The sequence below is a fragment of the Plasmodium falciparum genome (genome assembly GCF_000002765.6).
Source record: "Plasmodium falciparum 3D7 genome assembly, chromosome: 6".
NCBI lineage: Eukaryota > Apicomplexa > Aconoidasida > Haemosporida > Plasmodiidae > Plasmodium > Plasmodium falciparum.
Window position 1 is genome coordinate 675,001 of NC_004327.3, and position 23,352 is coordinate 698,352.

Consider the following 23,352-nt stretch of genomic DNA (forward strand, 5'->3'; position numbering starts at 1 on the left):
TATCTAATCAAGATGAAAAAAATAAAACGGAAAACATCTTAGACGAAATTAAAAAAGTAAAAGATATCTTACAAAAACAAACATTAAACAAAGCACAATTTGTCCAAATGAATGAAAATATTGATAAAAATAAAGAAAAAATTGAACATATTAAAAATGAAATCCAAGCTCTAAATAATGAATATCCTAATTTAAGTGAAAAGTTAAATAATCGAAATAGTGATTTAAAAAAAATAGCAAGAAATATAAATGAAAAATTTATAGAAATTGTTGAAAATATTAATTTATATAAAAATATATCGACATCTCAATGGAACGAAATACATCCAATCAATATAAATATAGATTCTACTACCGTCGATAATATGTTAAATGTAAACTGGAAAGATTTCAAAAGTAATGTTAAACAGTTTATTGATAAAGATGAACAAGAACTTAAAAATTCATTAAATCTAATCGAAGAAAATGAAAAACAAATTAAAGTCACAGAGAAAGATATCCAAGATTTAAAACAAGAAATTATGGATAAGGAAAACTTGGTCAAACAGATGAATGAGGATACAAATAATTTTCTCAACGAATCTACTAAAACGTTTAATCAAATAGTAGCAGAAAATGAGGTAAGTTCTATATGAAAATATAATGTCTATTTTTATACGTCAATAATATCTTATTTTGATATTTTGATGTTTTCATATATATTTGTATTTTTTTTTTTTTAGAAAATGTTGGAAGAGGCTGAAGAGAAATTGGTAATAAATTATATCACACGGATAAAAATAAATAAAAAAAAAAAAAAAAAAATATATATATATATATATATATATATATATATATTTATGTTAATATTTTTTACGCTTATGCAGAGTGAGACCAATGAGATGTTCAGTGAGGTTAGGACATCGAGAGAACAGAAGGAAAATGAACTTGAGAAAATAAAAGAGGAAAATGAGAAAAAATTTAAGGAAAAGTTGTCAGTTCTTCAAAAGGTAAGCCGAAAAAAAAAAAAAAAAAAAAAATATAAACATATATATATATATATATTATATATATATATGTGTGTGTGTGGTATCCATTTTATTTATTTATATTTTTTATTTTTTTTATTTTTTTTATTTTTTAGGCTTGCGCTATGCTTATAGAGTTAAAAAGATACAGCAAGTCTTATATATCCATGTAAGGAAAAATATATAAATATCTAAATATATATATTCACAGATATACATATGTGCATACACATTTTCTATCTTTTCTTATTTTTATTTGTTTCTTATTTTTATTTTTTATGTTTTTCCTCTTCATGTTCAGTGTGGTCGAAGAGAAGAAAAAGGAATTGGATCTATACAAAGACCTTCAAAAAAGTGTTGTTGATTAACATGTTGCAAAAATATAACGACAAAAAAAAAAAAATAAAATAAAATAAATAAATAATAAAAAATAATAATAATATAATAAAGAAATAGAGAGCAAGTAGATAAACAAATAAAGAATTAAATATAAAAATGATAACTTAAAAAAAAAAAAAAAAAAAAAAAAAAAAAAAATGAAATAGTTATGAATTATTAAGATATGTATATTATCCATTATAAAATGTTAATATACATTCTATGATAAATCCATGGGTAGTGCGCATTTTTTTTTTTTTTTTTTTTTCACTAGAATTATATATATATATATATATATATATATATATATATATATATGTGTATATGTGTATGTATTATTATTTATGTACATTTTCTTTATTTTTATTTATGTACATTTTCTTTATTTTTATTTATGTACATTTTCTTTATTTTAATTTATGTACATTTTCTTTATTTTAATTTATATACATTTTCTTTATTTTTATTTTTATTTTTTGGTTATTATATTATCGTGAAAATATCATATTTGTATATTCTCCGATACAATTTTATTAATTTGATTTATGGTTTCTTGTATATGATCATTATTAGACTTTATAATATTTTCTATATTTAAAATTTTATGCTCTAAATTATTTATTTCGTCTTTTTCTATTTTTTGTTTTTCTTGTACCTTTTTAACTTCATCTAACTTTTTTATTTCGATACTTAGTTTTTCATATATCTCTTTTCGCTTACGTTTTTCTTTTATATCTTGTAATAAATCTTTATATATAATATTTTTGTTTTTAACTTGTTTGAATTTCTTAATTTTTTTTCTTGTTTCTTTATTTAAAAATCTGAAATCTTTTTTTATTGAAGACAATTCATTTAATAATAAATTTATGTTATGACCAATTCTGGAAAAGTAAAGATATCCATTTAAAAATGCTTCATTTTCTTTTAATAGATGTTGATTATTTAAGATATCTGACTGTTGATCATTTTGATCATTTTGATTATTTTGATTTTGATCATTTGAAGTTTCAATAACTTTGGTATCACTTGTATTTACATCTTTTTTATTATCTACATTATTTTTATCATATTTGGATATATTTATATCTTTTAAAAATAATTTTATTGATTTGTTTATGCAAAGCGTAAAGTCCATTTTGGGTTCGAATACGCTCTGTGAACAGAGTCCTGCATAGGCATCTTCCATATTATACAAATAAATAAATAAATAAAAATATATATATATATATATATATATTTATAATTTGAGATATAATTATATAAAATATAAGAATATATGATTATATAATTATAATAACTTTTATGAGGAACTTTTTAATTACGAAAAGGGGGATTAAGAAAATATATTTCCATAATGTATATTATTTTATAATTTTATTTCTTCATAAAATATATTAATGACAAAAAGTTAAATTAATAAAAAATGTAACATATGTAAATATATAAATATATATATATATATATATATATATATTATATTTAAAATTTTAGGGACGCTTATTTAAATAAAACCTAATGCAATATAATATTGTATGTATATATTTTATTATATAATATTTATATTTAATTTTTTCATTTAGCACGTATGAGGAAGTATACATATATATATAATATAATGTACGTATAATAATATGAGAAAGTAATTTTTTTTTTTTTTTTTTTTTTTTTTTTTTTTATTTATTTTATTTTATTTTATTTTATTTTTTTTATTATTATTATTTAATTTTTTAATTTTTTGTAGCAAAATATTATATATATTTTAATTTGATAATTATTCATGTTAAAAATATTTCAGTCCTCAAGCGTGAGATGAACAAAAAAATATATTTTTAAGAATGTAAAAGGTATATTTATTTATTTATTTATATATATATATATATATATATGTATATATTTATGTCATGTATAAAAAAATGGGAAGGAGTAGAAAAAAGTTTATGAAAAAAATACTGTACACAATATGACGAAAGTCAAGGTATATATTTCTATTTATACGTAGATATGCCTTTTTATCTTTCCTTTTTTTTATTACTTGTTTATAACATTGTAATAAAAGTATATGGTTGTATTCAAAATTTTGGAGTTACTAAAAAAAATGAATTATTATATATAAACAATAAATTTTTATTATGTAACAAATGGTTTAAAAAAAATAAAAATAAATATAAATATAATATTAATAAATATGTTAATTCTAATCTTTATACATCATGTTCCATAAGAAATAAGAATGTAGTTTATTTTAATAAAGATAAAACAACAATATTTGTAAGTTTATTAAATTCGCCTATTGTAGGTATTAAAATAAATGATGATAAATGTAATGAGGATGTTATAGTACAGAATCTCAAAGATAAGGAAGAAAAAAAAAATGTAAAAGATGATTTAAAGAATGTAAGTAACCATCATATAAATAATAATATATATAGTATAAATAATCTTCCTTATCTTTACAATAATTATAATTTAATTAATCTACATCATAATGAAGAACCCTTTGGCTTTTCCCCACAATTTAATAATTATTCAATGTTAAAAGAAAAAAAAAATATATATTTTTATAAACATAAAAATAAATTAAATGATTGGTTATGTACACATTATTTTCCACAAAATATATCGTGTAGGTATATAAAAAATGTACTATTTAATTTTAGACTTTACGATTTTAATATTAAGGAAAATATATTATATCATTTGTGTTTAAAATATATTTATTATAATAAGAATGATTATATGTCGCTTGAGAAAAAAATAAAGTTATTAAATATTGTTGATCAAAATAAATATAAGTTTATATTAGACCATGCAAGGGTATTACATAAGGTGATAAAAAAAGAAAAATATAAAATGATGAAACATATATATAATGAAAAAAATAAAGAAAGAAATGTACATAATAAAATTAATGATGAGACACATACAATACCTATTTATAATATACAACATAATAATAAAAATTCATATGATGATATTAATTATAATAACAAAATTATTGATACGTATTTAAAAATGAGAAAAAAATTAAATATTCTTTTTGTAACTTTAAAAATAGAAAAGAAACAAAATGTATATAAAATATATAAAAAAATAAAAAGAAATATAACATTTTATGATTTTTATGATCGATTACTTATTTTAAATTATTTTCATATATCTCATAAACATCGTTTAGTATTAATGTTTTTTAAAAAATATATATACAAGTTATTAAATAAACAAAATATGTTTATAATAAATTTTATAAATTCTTTCTTTTTTCAAAATAATATTTTATCAAAATATATTATATATCCAAAAAGTACATATAATGATTCTTTATATAGTGATGTACAAACTTATGAGAATACATATGAACATATAAAAGATAAATACAAATTATATCATGTACCTATAAATACATCGAATTTTATTGAGTATTATATGAAAAATTTTTTTTTTCCATCATATTCACCAATGCATATGAATAATATGAATAATATGAATAATATAAATAATATAAATAATAATAATAACAATATATATCATAATACGTTGGACACAAAATTTTTATTATATTTAAATATGTTACATTCATTTTTACATATGAAAAATTATTATTTTATTAATAAATTTATAGAACAATTTTGCGAGTATTATTCAAAAAATATACCTAATCATGTAATATATGATGATGATAAATGGTCCCTTTTTATTTTAACATTATCCTTTTTAATGAGATGTGTATATATGAAAAGAAGATTTCATATAATTAATTTGAAAGAACACCAAGATTATATAAGTACACATTATGGAAAAGAAAGTGGTGAATATAAAATGAAGGATATTAAAAACGAAAAAAATCAAATGAAAAAAATAAAGGAAAAGAATTATCTTCTTCATAATAAAGATGATAATTACTTATCATATCCTATTCATATTTACAATGAGAATATTTTTAATTATGAACAAAATTCTTGTATGACTAATTCTTATGATAATTTAAATCATCATATAATTTCATATATTAAAAATGTAATAACAAACACACATAAACATAATAAAAGAAAAAGTATGTATAAAAATATATCCGTTTTATTATTTTTACAATATGTTTTTTTGCTTAATTTAAATATAGACACTACTCATTTTTTAAATAAAAAGTCAGATACATATTTTGAAAATGGGTATAATTTAGGAGGTACACATAAGGAAAAGGGTCCATATAATAAGAATGAAAAGTGTAATAAAAAGGTTAATTCGAAATTTGAGAGGATAGAAAAAAAAGAAAATAATAATAATCAAGATGGTGACGTTAGTTATAAATATTGTGATAATAATAAATATTGTGATAATAATAAATATTGTGATAATAATAAATATTGTGATAATACCAAATATTGTGATAATAATAAATATTGTGATAATACCAAATATTTTGATAATAATAATGATGTGAAAAACAAAGGTAAGACTTATTATATATCAACTTTTTTTTCCCCACAGGACAAAAATATAACGAAAGATACCTATTTAGATTCTAATAATTTTTTATTATCATTTCTTATTAAAGGATATAAAAATATTTTAAAAAGTTGCTTGCTAGAAACAAATTCAATAAGTAAGAGCATGATGTTTTATAATTACAACTTTGAAGAATTATATTATTTTATGGAAACATATTTAGATGATTATATAAATAAATATTATTTAATATGTAATGATAAAAATAAAGAAGATGAAATAATTTTAAATATAAAACCTATTTTATATTTGTTTCAAATAAACATTCTCTTTTTTTTTAAATTATTACATGTATTAGACATATGTAATTATAAAAATATTGCCTTGTCTATTATTAATGAGTGTAAAAAAAAAAAATGGTTTAAAATTATTAATAGAAAGGTTATAAAATTATTAATAAATAAATTTAAACGTACAAATAATAAAAATTATAAAAAGAATTTGTATATATACTCCTTAAGATTTATTGAAAATAAGGCAATATCTGAATATATGGATATATATAATAAATATAAAATAATAATAAATTCATATGATAAAAAATGTATTAAAAAAAATTTCTATTCGTTCATTGAAAAAGATATCAAAATAAATGAAAAAAAAAAAAATTATAAAAAAATAATAAAAAATAACAATATTAATAATTATAATAATAATTATAATAATAATTATAATAATAATTATAATAATAATTATAATAATAATAATAATAATATGTCAACAAATAAGTGTTTTAAAATATTTAAGAAATATACCATACCATTAAATATAAAACAACTCTTCTTTCTTTTTCATCATTTACAAAAATTTAATTTAAATTATGAAATTATCCTTTTATATAACCATTTGTTGAAATATAATAAATATTTTAAGAGAAATATGTATTTCGACAAAGATACAGAAATTGTAAGAAAAAAAAAGAAAGATATAAAATCTTCAAGGGATATATATAGAAATATTTTTTCTATTTATATTAATTCCATTTTAAATGTAGATAATTTATTATTATTAAATAATGAGGAAGAAATAATAAAAAAAATAAAAAATAAAAAAATAAAAATAAAAATAAAAAAATTTATATGTCCATCTACATATTGTATCCTTTATAAAACCCCTTTGTATATATTTCTTCATTTTATAAAAAAGTATAGAAACAAGAAACTACAAATCGTACAACAAAAATATGATTATACTTGCTATCATCATTTTGATGATGATAAGAATGTGAATCCTTTACAGAATAATAAATGTGTAGAAGAAGTTAAACATAGGAATATAATGCAAAAGGAGGATCTCATAAAAAAAGACGATCTCATAAAAAAAGACGATCTCATAAAAAAAGATGATCTCAAAAAAAATGTGGATAATATAAACAGTGTGAATTACCTAAAAAATGATGATAATATAAACAGTGTGAATTACCTAAAAAATGTTGATAATATAAACAGTGTGAATTACCTAAAAAATGATGATAATATAAACAGTGTGAATTACCTAAAAAATGATGATAATATAAACAATATTAACCATGGCTCTATTAATATTAAAAAGTCCATCGAAGATATAATACGTGGAAACGATTTCTTTAGTTCCCTTGATGAAGAGACATTAAAGAAATTGAAAAAAAGTAAACTGCTGAAGAAATTTTTTAATGATGCACATAATCCTACATATAAACTATTAACAGAAAAAGATTACAGATTAATATTTTATATTATAATGAAATATATACATAAACATAAAATAAAATATACATATGACATTTTATGTAATGATAAAGAAAATAATTTAAATATAAAGAAAAAAAATAAAAATAGAAATAAATATTATAATAAGATATTATATATATATTTATATTTTTTATTGACTTTAAAATGTTATATGAATATATATAAAATGGATCAGATAAATTTTTTAATTATAATAAAAATATTTTTAATAATGTGTGACATGACTACTTTTGAAAATTTTCTTTTAATAAATAAAAATAAGAAATTGATGGATGATAATATATTATATATAAATTCTTTAATAAATAATTATTTTTTTTTTGATAGTTATAAAAACAACATAAAAGAATTCAACGGAAAGGATAATAATATTATATTTCCAATGGAAAAAGGAATATGTATGGATATGTATATAATGAAAGATAACAATTTATTAATATATAATATAAATTATTACAAATTAGTTAAAAAATTTTATAACATATTTAAAAATGATAAAATATTAAAAATATATTTTTTCTTCGATTGTAGAAAAATATCACACACATTATTAAATTTATCATCAATCTTTTATAATTTACAATTTTTAAACAATCAACAATTTGTAAAATATATATATGATAAAGAAGGAATTTTATTATCTCCTAAAAATATTTATGACATTTCCAAGTTTGTTATATTTTATGGAAATTGCATGCTTAAAAAGAGCAAAATTTTTGAATTCTTAACATCTTCTTTTGGTAAAAATGTTTCTATTCAAAAAAATGATTTAATTAAAGATGCTTATGTCTTTTTAATCAGAGGAGAATAAAAGGGAAAGAACAAATCAGCAAATGTATCAACCAATAAATAAATAAATATATATATATATATATATATATATGTACATACATATTGTTTGGTTTGGTTTGGTTTGGTTAAAAAGAAAAAATTAAATTGTGGTGTGTAAAAAAATTAGTGATTCATAATATAAGAGGAAGCAATTATTAATATGTCGTCAAGTTTTTGTAAGGACAAAATTTTATTAACGTTGAAAAATTAATTTAATTTTTAATTATAATTAAAAAATAAGAAAAAAGAAAGATATAAAAATAAAGAACTAATTAAAATATTAAAATAAACCATATAAAAGAAATTATAACTTTATATATATATATATATTATTACGATATGTTGTCGCATGAAATAATCTGGACATTTCTTGGGATACATGCATGTACCAGAACAAAATAAAATATATACATATATATTAAAATAAATTTATTTTATATTTATAAAATGGTTACATATCCATTTATAGGCCTACACATAGTTTAATATAAAACGAGCTTCTATTTTAAAAATGAGACATTTAAAAAAATACAAACAATATATATAATATTTTGTACGATCTGTTGTTTTTTGTGTGTTTTTTTTTCCCCTACTATTAAATGGAAAAATATGTACATATATATATATATTTTTTTTTTTTATTTATTTGTTTGACTTAATTTATTTTTTATGTGTCTTATGTTTTATATATTATTATAATTTTTTATTTTTTTTTTTTTATTTATTTGTTTGACTTAATTTATTTTTTATGTGTCTTATGTTTTATATATTATTATAATTTTTTATTTTTTTTTTTTTTTTTTTTTTTTTTTCATTGAAATTTTATAAAATAAACTTTTAAATTTTTTTTCAACTCCATTTGATTATAATTATTTGTACACCACGTTGTATGTGTGTGTTGATGTGTATAACTTTTTCTTTTTTTTCTTTTAAACTTTGCATATATATTTTTTTGTTTGATAATAGAGGAAAATAATGAGACTTTAATGCTGACAAATGATTTATTAAGCGTTTGAATAAAATCTATTTATATAAACATGTTATTCATCTTATAATTACATTTTATTCTACCAACATATATATATATATATATATATATATATATATATGTATATTTATTTATTTATTTATTCTTTGTCGTGGTATACCTTATGATTATAAATATTTTCGATCTGTTCACTGTATTGTGCCTATAGAATAAAATTGTTATAATATATATATATATATATATTTTTTTTTTTTTTTTTTTTTTTTTTTTTTAAAATATATATACTTGCCTATTCTGAGAATTTATGAATGCCCCTTATCCACTCGTGTGTCTTGCTTTGTGGTTATTGTTCCTTTTAGATGTAAGAAAGTGTGAGAAATTAATTTCTAAATTAACAAAAAATGGAGATCTGGACTTAGTTTTATTATATGATATCGGTTTTGTTGATGATTCTGAAAATGATCATATGAATTCTTTAGAAAATATAGCGGAGTTAGGTAAAAATTTGCTGGTGAGGGATAATAAAAATATTAACCTGTCATATATAACATATGATGATATAAATGTTGATTTAAGGATAGAATCAAGGAATAATATCGGAGTAGATAATGAAAATAATTATGATAAGGATAATAATAGTTCTTACAAATTTGGTAGTGATAAAAATATAGAAGAATTTAGAAATGTTGTGTTAGACACTAAATTAAAATCATCATATAAGAATTCAGCTCATTTAAAAGCATTAAATTATGTAGGTTTAAAACATTTTTATAATTCAGAAAAAGAATCCGTTAAAATGGTTGTCATGTTTATGAATACAGATGGTGATTATAATAATAATAATAATAATAATATGAATAATATATCTTCTAGTTATTCTGCAGAGTTAAATTTGGTACATTATTTATTCGATAGAAAAAACATTATATTAAATATAATAACAAGAGTAGCTTTTAAAAATTATTGTCATTATATACAACAAATTGGTTCAAATACTAATGAGCTATTAAAATGTGTATTAAAAAATTCTTTTTATAATATATCAGCATTAACATATGAAATTATAAAATATTATGATGACATCTCGATAAATGCAATATGTCATGGGTGGTCTGAATGGTCTCCATGTTCTGTGACATGTAACATGGGATATCATTTTAGTAAAAGAGATTCTTTAGGATATATAAAAAACTCTAAGAGTGGTTTATATAAAAGGAAAGGAAGAAGTTGTTTAGAACAAAGAAATTTAATAATTCAAGAATGCTTTAATACATCTTGTGATCACTCATTAGATATTTGTGATAATATATATATGGATATATCAATATTATTAGACGACTCATCAAATATAACATTAGAATCATGGAATAAATATATAATACCTTTTGTTCGAAAATTTATTACCCATTTTAATATAAATAATAATCAAATAAATTTCTCATTAACTACATACTCTAGTCATACTTATAATTGGTTCAATTTTTCAAATGTACTTTCAAAGGATAAAGATAAATTATTAACATATCTCGAATTTTTTAAATTTAATTTTGGATCCTCTACAAAAAATATCAAACAAGCTATACAGTATATGAATGATCATGTTTTAAATACAAATTATCGAAGAAATGATGCAAAGAAAATTATGTTAATTATTAATTCTGGCGAAATCGATAATAAAACTGTTACTTCGGTGCCAGATATTATTCAACGTCTTAAAGATACACATAATGTTCAAGTATATTCTATATGTATTAATAATCAAAATGTCAAAAATTGTAGAAAGTTAAGTACTCATTCGATGGAGAAGTATGGATCCAACTTTGCCTTTTCTTTACCAAACGCTTCAGATTTGAGGTATAATGTGTTGGGTATTCAAAAGAGTATATGTCGTAATGTGTCTGGGGCGTTTAGAAGAAAGCTCAGGAGTGGAAACAAGGACGATGAAGATAAGAAAGACGATGAATATAAGGAGGAAGATGAATATAAGGAGGAAGATGAATATAAGGAGGAAGATGAATATAAGGAGGAAGATGAATATAAGGAGGAAGATGAATATAAGGAGGAAGATGAATATAAGGAGGAAGATGAAGATATGAAGAAAGATGAAGATATGAAGAAAGATGAAGATATGAAGAAAGATGAATATAAGAAGGGCTATAAAGATTACAAGAAAGACCAAAGCAAGAATGATAATAAAACAGAAGAACGAAAGGACGAAGGAAATATATCAACTTCAAATGAGCATCACGCTTCAGAAAAAACGGATGATGAGGATATAATCACACAATATAATGAAGAAGACAGACATGATAATTCAAATGACAACATAATAATAGATGATGAGCCGGTTGGACAAGACAATTCAATTTTTAAAAACGAAAATTTTTTTTGGGGAAGAGGAAAACACGATTCTAAATACACCAGTAAATTAAGTATTAATAGTTTAGGAGATATAAATGAATATAATGATGATTATAATAATTATGATTATTATGATGACGATCCAACAAATAGAAATAAGGGATTTTTAAAAAAGAATTCAATTATTTTGAAATCCTTATATAATTTAAATGAAGATTATGTAAACAACAATATAAATAATGATGCTGGTAGTACTAGTAGTCATTGTAGGAATAATAATTCTGGTCACAATGATATACCCCATTTTAAAAATATGAGGAAATATAATTCAGAAACTAATATTCCTTGCAGTAGTAAAAGTAATAAAAGTACGAATAAAAAATTGTTGAATAGGTTATATAATATGTTATTTAGGAAAAAAAAAAAATATCGTATTAAAAATATGGATGCACATTCAAAAAAAAAAGTAGAGAAGTTTATTGAAAATATAAAATTCTCAAAAGAAAACAATGACGATAATAGGAAAATTGATGAACAAAATATAGAAATACAATTTGATACGCTCTTGGATGGTATATTTGATTTCTTACAAGATTATGATAATTCAAGTCTCAATGCGTTTAATAATTCAACGCCAGATGATGATTTTGTTTATTTTTCAAATACAACACCTTGTGGTGTCTCCCTTATGGACTTTCCTATATATGATATGGAAAATATGGAAGCAGACGTAGGAGGAAAAAGAAATGATGGTGATAATAATGATGATGATGATAATAATGATGATGGTGATAATAATGATGATGGTGATAATAATGATGATGATGATAATGATGACAAATCTAATAATAATAATAATAATAATAATAATGGTGACCCGTCTAGTAATAATAATAATAATAATAATAATAATAATGGTGACCCTTCTAGTAATAATAATAATAATAATAATGGTGACCCGTCTAGTAATAATAATGATGATGGTGATGCGGATGAAAAAAGAAACGATTATATATCTCAATATAACTTAGTATTAAAAGATAAATCACATAATAATAATTATTATATGACGAATGAACATGACGAACGAAAGATAAAGAAACAAGAAAATATTGATATATTGTCAAAGGAAGAAGATAATATTTCCTCGAACTATAATAATGAACTTCAAAGAACTAAGAGATCGTTAGATTTTCCAGAAATTATTATTAAAGAGAATTATGAAAATCCAAAAGATATTATTCATATATCTAAAAAGGAAGAAGCAAATGAAAGTAATAATAGTAAAGGACATATTAATTTGAAAAATAAAAAGGAACATAATAATGTTGTAGACAATGTAAATCCTTGTAATAAACAAAATATAAATGAAGAAGATAATAATATTAATAATTCCATAAAAACTGCACGTATCGGAATATTTAATAAAAACAAAATAAATTGTAGAAATAAAAAAGCATCTAAGTTTGATAAGATTAAACGTTTTAATGATAAGATAAATAAAGATAACCATCCATTAATAACAAATGTGGAAAATAAAAATGAAGAAATCGATGTGCTACAAAATAATGAAGATAAAAAACAAAAAATACTTCCTATAATTAAAAATGAGAATGCAAAAGAGACAGGACAAAAGTATGAAAACAATGATGTATATGAAGAACATAATAAAACAAATATTAATAATAATGTAGAAAAATTATATAAAGATAAAAATTCACACCATATTAAAAACCAATATGATAAAGGTAATCTTACAGAAAATAATGAAGTAACACCAATATATTCAAAAGATTATGATGCAGATGATGAAGAGTATGAACATTGGCATGGACATCAACGTGATAATAAATCTACCCCGGTATATAAATATGCAGCATCCTTTACATTAGCTGCTATTTTATTTTTAGGTTTATCTTTATATTTTATAAATAATAGAAAAGGTAACAAAATTGTAGATGCAAAAGAATCTAATGATTTTGCCGTATCTACTAATGTGAAGGAAACATCTTCTAAGGAGCAAAATATAGAAATAATGAATGACACGCAGTGGAAATAATAAAATAAAAAAATAAATATATATATATATATATATATATATATATATATTTATATATTTATATATTTATATTTAGCACGTATAGATTTTATTCCGTTTATGTTTTATTTTTTAGTATTATTTAAAAATAGTTATTATTTAATTTTTATTATTTTATATTTGACATATGACATTTTATATTTAATATTTGATTTTTATTAATTTAATTTTTTTTTTTTTTTTTTTTTTTTTTTTTTGACATAAAGTCAAAGAACATGTGATAATCGAGCACTTATCCTTTAAAAAAAAAAAAAATAATAAATAAAATTAACAACTTAATTATCGTAACATATACATATATATATATATATATATATATATATATATATATGTGTATGTCTATATAATGTTTGGTTTTTATAAATATATTTGGTTGAATATTTTTTCCTTTGTTAGTGCATCTGTTTGCTCAGGTTTAATAACTCGTACAAGACTTCTGAGTGTTACGATCAAATAAGGGAAATTATCTATCGTATCAAAAATTGTGACATTTTTTAATAATAATGTTGAACCTATATCTATATGTTTTTTATATTCAATTTCTACTTCTTTATGTACTGATGCGGGCATTTGTCCGGATGGGTCCATTACAATAAGAAAATATCCATGATTACGACATATAATGTTTTTAACCAGAACTATCATCCTTTCAATTTTATAATTAGAAAAATGTTTATTCTTTAATATATTATGGATATTATATTTATATAAAAAAGATTCTTCCGATTTATTCTTATGTATATACTTATGTGAATTTATACCTAGATGGAAAAAATCTATTGGTATATTTAAAATTTGTAATGCCTTAATCCATGAATAATATTTAATAAATGAGAAGCAAAAAATTAATTCCTTTTCTTTATTATAATCATAATAATAATTATTATTATTATTATTATTGTTGTTGTTGTTATTATTATTACATATATTATTACTATACACGTCGTTACAATCTAAATTATTACCATACATATTATTATTATCTTTCCTTTTTTTCGTCATTTCCGATTTATTGTACGATTCTATAAACATATTTAAATTACTCGTTTTGTCTCCTACATTAACAGACACATTTTGAATGATGGACTTATCACATATATTTGATATTGGTGAAAAGCTTTTCATATCTTTTGTTAATTTTGTCATATGCTTGGTTCTCTTACTTTCATGTATCTCATATGGTTTAGAAATAGCTGGGTCCCCTATTTTTTCACTAGAAATATTATTATTCATATTATTTGTTGTAATATGTTCGTTATACAAATTGGTTTCATTGGTTTTATTGATTTTATTGGTTTTATTGATTTTATTGATTTCATTGATTTTATTGATTTCATTGGTTTTATTGATTTCATTTGTTGCATTTTTTTTTTTTTTTAAAATTCGTGGGTCTTTATTTAAAGAATTAGCGTTGTTTGAATTCATATGATTATCCTTTGTGTATATATACATATCATCTTTTTTTTCTACATTTTTTTGTTTGATCAATGTATCACAATAATGAATATTATTATTATAATTATCTTCATTATTATTATAATTATCTTCATTATTATTATAATTATCTTCATTATTATTATAATTATCTTCATTATTATTATTATTATTATTATCTTCATTATTATCATCATTATTATCATCATTATTAATATATTTATGTTTTTTATTTCTATCATTATATGTTATGGATCTAATCGTATTTGTATTATATCTTTGTTTTTTTTTTTCTTCATATGAAGAACAGTTTTCATCCTTATTATATTCCTCATCTAATAATTTTTTATGACCTTGATGATGTTTCTTATTTATTTCTTTATTTTTTAGGATTGCTTGTTTTTTTGTATGTTCATTATTTGTAACATGGATATTATCTCCACCCTTTTTATTTAACATATTCGATATCGTATTATCATATTCACACTTGTTATTATCATCTATCCTTTCCTTGTTTACATTTTGCACATGATCCAAACCAACACTCCTTAATTTATGATTACTCTTACTTTTATTAATATTTTCATTATTAATACTTTTAAAAAAATTGTCCAAATTTTTTATATTACTAATGTTAAAATTTAATATTGAAGAGGATGAATTTTTTTGTTGTACGTTCTTTTCATTTCTTTTCTTATCATCTTGTTGAATATTTCCCTCCTCCTCTTTTTTTTTTTTTTTTTTCTTCTTCCACTCATCATCACTCTCATCAAACAAGCATGATAAATTTTCATCAAGCATAATGTTATATAGAAAAAAAAAAAAAAAAAAAAAAAAAAAAAATAGAACGACGATACGGGAATAATTAAAATGCTTTATTATTTATTGTACATGTAAAATGAGAGAGAACATAAAAGTGTATAACAAAAGGGCAGCTTCCATCCCATTAAATTAATGAAAATATATAACACACAAAAGTTATAAATATAATATATATATATATATATATATATATATATATGTATGTATGTATGTATATGTGCTTTTGTTTTTAAAATTAAAAAAATTAAATTTTACAAAAAAAGTTAAAAATTAAAAAGGGTGCAAAAAAAAAAAAAAAAAAAAAATATATATATATATATAAATATATTCATGTAACAAAAAAAAAAAAAAAAAAAAAAAATAGATATATATATATATTATTTTATCCCTTTGTAAATAAACCATTAAAAAAATAAGTGATATATTTAAAGGATATTTATTTTAATTTATGTATATACATACTCAAAAAAAAAAAAAAAAAAAAAAAAAATATATATATATATATATATATATATACATACATACATAATATATTATATATATATTTATATTTATGTGTTCCCTATATGCGGGGTAAACTTGCATATAACCCACTTTTCAATTTCCTCATGATACGTTAACACATCTGAATATTAAATTTTTTATTATAAACATTTTTTAGGAAGGTGACAAAACTTTCAATGTCAACCACACAATCAATAGAACTTGCCTTAATTTCGATAGCTTCAGTAATATGTTGTTCTAATTTTTTGAGAATATGTTTTTTAATTTTGATATTATTTGAACTATCATATACGGAATCATTATTTATAAGATCAGGGAAAAACAAATTATAAAAATAAGAAGTTCTAGGAGTTTTTACATAAGCTGGTTTTTCTTTTGCATTTTTTTTATCAATTTTTGTGGCAACACATGCTATGGGTATTTTCCCGTTTAATATATCTTCATTATATTTATAAGAACCCTTTTCTATATCAGAATAATCATCAGAGAAAAAATCTTGATCATCTTCATTATCGTAATTATCATAATTATCGTAATTATCATAATTATCATAATTATCATAATTATCATGGTTCATATTATTATTTTTCCTTTTGTATGAATTTTTATGATTAAACGTATTATTCTTTCCTTTATCATAATTATATTTATTATAAATATTTTTATCATATTCAAAATGTTCCCCATCTTGATGTAGTTTTTTATCTTGATTTTTTATGTGATCTCTATTTTTATTTTTATTTTGATCCTTTTTGCGATCTTGTTTTTTTTTCTTTTGCTTTTGTGTGTGAAAAAAGTTCCATAGAAAATTTTTCTTTTTGATTTCTCCACAAAAAACATCCGATGGTGGTTTTGTATTTATATATAACTCATACAACCATTTAGCTAAATTATGATAAGATTTATTGTTCGAAGAATCGTAAACTAGTAATATTCCATCAACCTTTTCATAAAATATATTACGAATATATGAGTATGTTTGTATTCCTCCTATTTCTAAGAATTCTATAATATAAAAATTATTTATATCATTGGAGTGTGAGGAAAGATTAAGATCTGTATGATTATTATAATCATATACAGTATCATTATAACATGTATTATTATTATAACATATATTATTATTATAACATGTATTATTATTATTATTATTACTATTATTATAACACATATTATTATCATTGTTGTGGTAATATATTTCTTTTATAGACTTCTTTTCAATATTTTTTATTATATTTAAAGGATTATTTTTTTTAAACTTATTATTGTACTCATTATTCCTGGACCATAATAAAGTATATATTTCAAATCCGTATGTATATTTATGTGTTTCTTCAAATATAAAATTGTTAGTATTCATTTTATGTTCAATAAATTGTAAAAAATTTTTTTTTGCCTGGAAAAATATGGTTTCTACTACATTTTCTACATTATGTTTGGTAGTGGTGTTACTAGCCAAATCTTTTGCACATACAAAATCATTCTTTTTCTTTTCTTCTTTTTTTTTCTTTTCTTCTTCCTCTTCTTCTTTTTCATCTAAATGTATAAAATAATCAAAGAAATCTATAGGATATACATCATTAAACCTTTCACTTATCAATTTTAAAAAGGAGCTTTTTCCTACTCCAAGGTCTCCTAACACGAGAATTTTAAAATTATCCATTCTATATATATATAGACAAACGATAAAATAAAAAAAAAAAATAAAAATAATAAAAAATAAACGGGAATCTTGTAAATATTTTTGCGTTTTTGTTTGTGCTTGGGAAGCACGACGAAAGTTCTTTTTATGTAACTATATTATATAAGAACTTATACATTCATATTGGTATTTTATATTTTATATTTTATTATTTTGTTTTATTTAATTTATTTTTTACTTTTTTGAATTCAGCAAACACGTGTAGTTTAAATAACGTCACTCGATATAACATTATGGTTTTAAAAAAAAAAATAAAAAAAAAATAATATATATATATATATATATATATTAATTTATTTATTTATTTGTTTATTTATATTTGTGTATAAGTGTAAAAATGTTTACACATTATAATAATGGTATAATTAGGGCATACATTTTTGTTATACTTATTTTATAACATTATTATGTTAACAAAATAAAAATAACACACACATTTATATATATACAATGAATGTATATAATGTTATATACATAACATAATGTATATAGAACTCTTATTTTATTATTTAATTTTTTTCAATGTTAATTATAAATTTTTTTTTTTTTTTTTTTTTTTTTTGGGTTTAGGATTATATTAAAAACATATGTTTTATAAGGTTAATATTTAATAAAATGTAAGACATATATATGAACTGGACTTTTTTTTTTTTTTTTTTTTTTGGTTTTTATATATTACATATATTTTAATATTTATATATGATTAACACCCATGCTTTGACATATATACATATATATTTTTTTTTTCTTATGAATACGTATGTTTTCGAAGGCATAATTTCAAAGAATTAATGAAAAAAAAAAAAAAAAATATATATATATATATATATATATATAATATATATAAATATATGTACTAATATATACATATATATATATAATATATATATATATACATATTTGAAGGAAAATATAATAAAGGTATAATATTTATATAAACTTCGTTACAATATTAATATAGCATTTCTACTACTTTTGTTATTTATAATTTTTTTTTTTTCATATGATTGTAAATATATAGATATATAATAGTAATAAATTAAATATGTACATATTAAAATTAAGGAATAATAAAAAAAAAAAAAATATATGTATATTATAAATTATTTATATATATAAAATTTTATATGTAAAATAATTTTGTAGAAGGTCCTTTGATAAGATTAAATATATATATTATTATATATATATATATATATATAAACATAATTATAATAATATTATAAATATATATATATATATATATATATATAATTGTTACTTCTTATATACATTATAATATTATTGTACTATATATATAATATATTATATTTATGTGGAAATGTTTTGTTTGTTTTAAGGAAAATAAAGAAAACAAAAAAATAAAAAATAAAATAGTCAACATAAATATAAAGGGCCATATACATATATATATTGTGCTATATATATATTAGTTATATAAATTACTAAGTAATTACAACATATATTTATCTTGTTATATTTATAAAGCGGGAAAAAACAAAACATTTAAAAGAAGTATAAAATATAAATGGAAAATATATATAGCCTAAAGGTTAATGTAAAATATATACACTAAGAAGTAGTTATATATATGAAGTTTATATATAAAGGAAAATATTTATCTTGAATTTTTTTTTGTTAAATATATAAAAAAATAATTCACATAAAAAAAGGCAAATCGGTAAATATTATATATATATATATGCATACATGCTTTTTTTTTTTTTTTTTTTTTTTTGTGTATTCTTGTAAATTTTATATATTTATTAATAAAAAGATAACCATTTTATTATAAACATTTTTTTTATATCTATAAATATTTTTATATAAACATATTTATATATACATATATATATATATATATATATATATATATATATATCTTTAATATAAAATATACTTTCATATTTATAATTTTTATTATGAAAATTTAATAATGTTTGTATATCTTAATTTTTGAAGGTACACACTAATATATTAAATATATATATATATATATATATATATATATATATATATATTGTTTGTTTACACAATTATGGAATTTTTTTTTTTTTTTTTCCCTAAAATTAAAAAATAAATGTATATGTATTCTTTTGAGTTGGCTTAAAATTTTATTATTTTATAAACATATACATATATATATATATATATTTTTTTTTGAGAGAATATAAGGAAAATATGATAATCATATCAAAATAATGTAATGTTAATGGATAAAAATTATATATATATATATATAACGGAATATAAACGATTATAAAATATAATGTGCTTTTCCAAAAAAAGCAACTAGAAAAATAATTAAAACGTTTATATATATATATATGAATAAATATTATATTTATATTTATATATTTAAGGTGTAATACATTTGAACATATAATTTTTAAAATAATATTTTATAAATTATACATACATAATATAATATATATATTATATATATATATTTATTTATTTATTTATTGTGAGATTCTTCACACTGTGTTAGAGGAATACATTTAATGATAAACCTTTAGTAGAAAAAAAAAAAAAAAAAAAAAAAAAAAAAGTTAATAAAAAAGAATAAAATGATATGTGTTAAAAATATTTTGAAAAGATATAAAAATAGTCCGTTAAACGAACTACGTAATAATAGGAAATATTATGAAGGGTCATTTGTAAAAAGTATAAAATTTAGTACATCAAATTATGGAAGTAATGAAAAAAAACCAAATGATATTGAAAAGAATAAGAATGTATCTATAAATCTTAATGAAGGTAATATTTTACAAAGTGAAATATATGATACAGTTGTCATAGGAGGAGGGGTAACAGGTACTGCTTTGTTTTTTTTATTATCTAAATTTACTAATTTAAAAAAGCTAGCCATAATTGAAAGAAGAGATAATTTTGCTTTAGTAGCATCACATGGAAAAAATAATAGTCAAACAATTCATTGTGGTGATATTGAAACCAATTATTCTTTTGAAAAAGCCAAATTTATAAAAAGATATGCTGATATGTTAAGAAATTATTTAACAAATATACCTAAAGAAAAAAGAGAAAACATATCAAGTGTTACACAAAAAATGGTTTTAGGTGTAGGTGAAAAGGAATGTCAATTTTTAGAAGAAAGATATCCTGTATTTAGACAATTATTTAATTCCATGAAATTATATAATAAAGATGATATACATGAGGTAGAACCACGGGTTGCTTTAAAGGATTCTCATACGTTAAGAGAAGAACAATTATCAGCATTATATATGCCACCAGAATTAACCACATGTGATTATCAAAAATTATCGGAAAGTTTTATTGAATCTGCACGTACTGTACCCAATAAAACTATATCTATAAATTTATTAACAGAAGTAATTAATATTGAAGAAGTTAATGATAGTTTATATAAAATACATACAAACAAAGGAATCATTAATTCGCGTTTTGTTGTAGTCTGTGCATGCGGACATTCATTAATGATTGCACAAAAAATGAATTATGGATTAGAATATAGCTGTATGCCTGTAGCTGGAAGTTTTTATTTTACGGATAATATTTTAAAAGGGAAAGTATATACTATTCAAAATCCAGCCTTACCATTTGCAGCCGTACATGGAGATCCAGATATTATTGAGAAAGGTAAAACGAGATTTGGACCAACAGCTATACCTTTACCATTGTTAGAAAGAGATAATATAAAAACATTATTGGATTTTTTAAAAGTATGGAATCCAGATCTAAGTTTATTTCAAGTATATTATAATTTATTCAAAGATATGACAATGTTAAAATATGTAGCACGTAACGTTTTATTTGAAATCCCAGTTTTAAATAAATATTTATTTTTAAAAGATGTTAAAAAAATTATTCCATCATTAACCATAAAAGACTTAACATATTGTGTTGGTTATGGAGGTGTTCGACCACAACTCATAAATAAAAAAAGTAAAAAATTAATTCTTGGAGAGGGAAAAATCGATCCAGGAAAAAATATTATCTTTAACATTACACCTTCACCTGGAGCAACCACATGTTTAGGTAATGGAGAATTTGATATGAACACAATATGTGAAAGACTTAACGCAAAAATTAACAAAAATGATGTGAAAAAATATTTATATGAAGGCGAATATCCCGTTAATTATTTATGAGCAAAAAAAAAAAAAAAAAAAAAATAATAAAAAATAATGAAATATAATAATAAATAAGTAAATAAATAAATAAATAAATATATATATATATATATATATATATATATATATATTTATATTTATATTTACTTATCTATTCCATATGTTCCACTTATTCATTTATTTTATATTTTTATTTCACTTATTATTATTTATTTTTTTTTTTATGTGTTGTCTTTGAAAATCTCCTATTTGTATATAATATCAGAAAGGGATTATCTGAAGAATAGATTAATTTGCCTATTAATATATATTTAAATTATTTTTAATCTAAAAAAAATTGTTGTTGATTTTTTAAAATTTTACATCACACAGTTTAATTATAATATTAAAAAAATATATACATATGTAAAAAAATATATATATATATATATATATATATATATATATATATACATATATAATATATATGTTCCAATTCATGTGCTTATTTTAATTTTTTTGTTTTTTTTATTAAAAAAAAAATGATATGTATATAAATAAATAAATATATATATCACATAAAAATACCTTATATATACACACTATGTTTTTCTTTTTTTTTTTTTTTTTTATATTCTTTTTACTTTTAATATATTTTTTTTTATACTTCTCAATTATATATATATATATATATATATATGTATAAACTATATTTGTTTTATTTTAGACTTTATTATTAATAAATTAATGTGACATTATATAAAAGGACAATTAAATTTTAACCTTTTAAAATAATATACTTATGGCATAAGAAAATATATAAATATTTGAAGAATTGTCAATGAATATATTTCTTCCTTTAACTTTGTCTTACATATAAAGATAAAGCGACTAATA

The 23,352-nt window shown here is 19.5% G+C and overlaps 7 protein-coding genes across 7 annotated transcripts in view; 4 read left to right on the plus strand and 3 right to left on the minus strand.

Moving 5' to 3' along the window:
• PF3D7_0616200 (kinetochore protein NDC80, putative) overlaps positions 1 to 1,375 on the plus strand; it is a gene marked incomplete at both ends in the record, with an annotated part of 2,258 nt that extends 883 nt beyond the window's left edge. The window contains 5 exons of the mRNA XM_961055.1: positions 1 to 620; positions 723 to 752; positions 867 to 989; positions 1,124 to 1,176; positions 1,309 to 1,375. The exon at positions 1 to 620 is cut by the window's left edge and continues 883 nt beyond it. Of these exons, the coding sequence (XP_966148.1) occupies positions 1 to 620; positions 723 to 752; positions 867 to 989; positions 1,124 to 1,176; positions 1,309 to 1,375 (893 nt within the window). The remainder of the gene's footprint in view (positions 621 to 722; positions 753 to 866; positions 990 to 1,123; positions 1,177 to 1,308) is intronic.
• A 512-nt stretch (positions 1,376 to 1,887) lies between these two features.
• PF3D7_0616300 (conserved Plasmodium protein, unknown function) lies at positions 1,888 to 2,571 on the minus strand (the record flags this gene model as incomplete). Its single annotated transcript, XM_961056.1, has 1 exon — positions 1,888 to 2,571. One exon carries the CDS (start codon positions 2,569 to 2,571, stop codon positions 1,888 to 1,890), a length of 684 nt encoding a protein of 227 aa, XP_966149.1.
• An 815-nt stretch (positions 2,572 to 3,386) lies between these two features.
• Positions 3,387 to 8,429, plus strand: PF3D7_0616400 (conserved Plasmodium protein, unknown function; the record flags this gene model as incomplete). The annotated part of the gene is made up of 1 exon (XM_961057.1): positions 3,387 to 8,429. One exon carries the CDS (start codon positions 3,387 to 3,389, stop codon positions 8,427 to 8,429), a length of 5,043 nt encoding a protein of 1,680 aa, XP_966150.1.
• A 1,312-nt stretch (positions 8,430 to 9,741) lies between these two features.
• Positions 9,742 to 13,857, plus strand: PF3D7_0616500 (TRAP-like protein; the record flags this gene model as incomplete). The annotated part of the gene is made up of 1 exon (XM_961058.1): positions 9,742 to 13,857. One exon carries the CDS (start codon positions 9,742 to 9,744, stop codon positions 13,855 to 13,857), a length of 4,116 nt encoding a protein of 1,371 aa, XP_966151.1.
• Positions 13,858 to 14,253: 396 nt separating this feature from the next.
• On the minus strand, positions 14,254 to 16,131 carry PF3D7_0616600 (conserved protein, unknown function; the record flags this gene model as incomplete). Its single annotated transcript, XM_961059.1, has 1 exon — positions 14,254 to 16,131. One exon carries the CDS (start codon positions 16,129 to 16,131, stop codon positions 14,254 to 14,256), a length of 1,878 nt encoding a protein of 625 aa, XP_966152.1.
• Positions 16,132 to 16,768: 637 nt separating this feature from the next.
• Positions 16,769 to 18,319, minus strand: PF3D7_0616700 (ras GTPAse, putative; the record flags this gene model as incomplete). The annotated part of the gene is made up of 1 exon (XM_961060.1): positions 16,769 to 18,319. The coding sequence occupies one exon, from the start codon at positions 18,317 to 18,319 to the stop codon at positions 16,769 to 16,771; it is 1,551 nt and encodes a 516-aa protein (XP_966153.1).
• A 2,609-nt stretch (positions 18,320 to 20,928) lies between these two features.
• Positions 20,929 to 22,494, plus strand: PF3D7_0616800 (malate:quinone oxidoreductase; the record flags this gene model as incomplete). The annotated part of the gene is made up of 1 exon (XM_961061.1): positions 20,929 to 22,494. One exon carries the CDS (start codon positions 20,929 to 20,931, stop codon positions 22,492 to 22,494), a length of 1,566 nt encoding a protein of 521 aa, XP_966154.1.
• Positions 22,495 to 23,352: the final 858 nt, after the last annotated feature.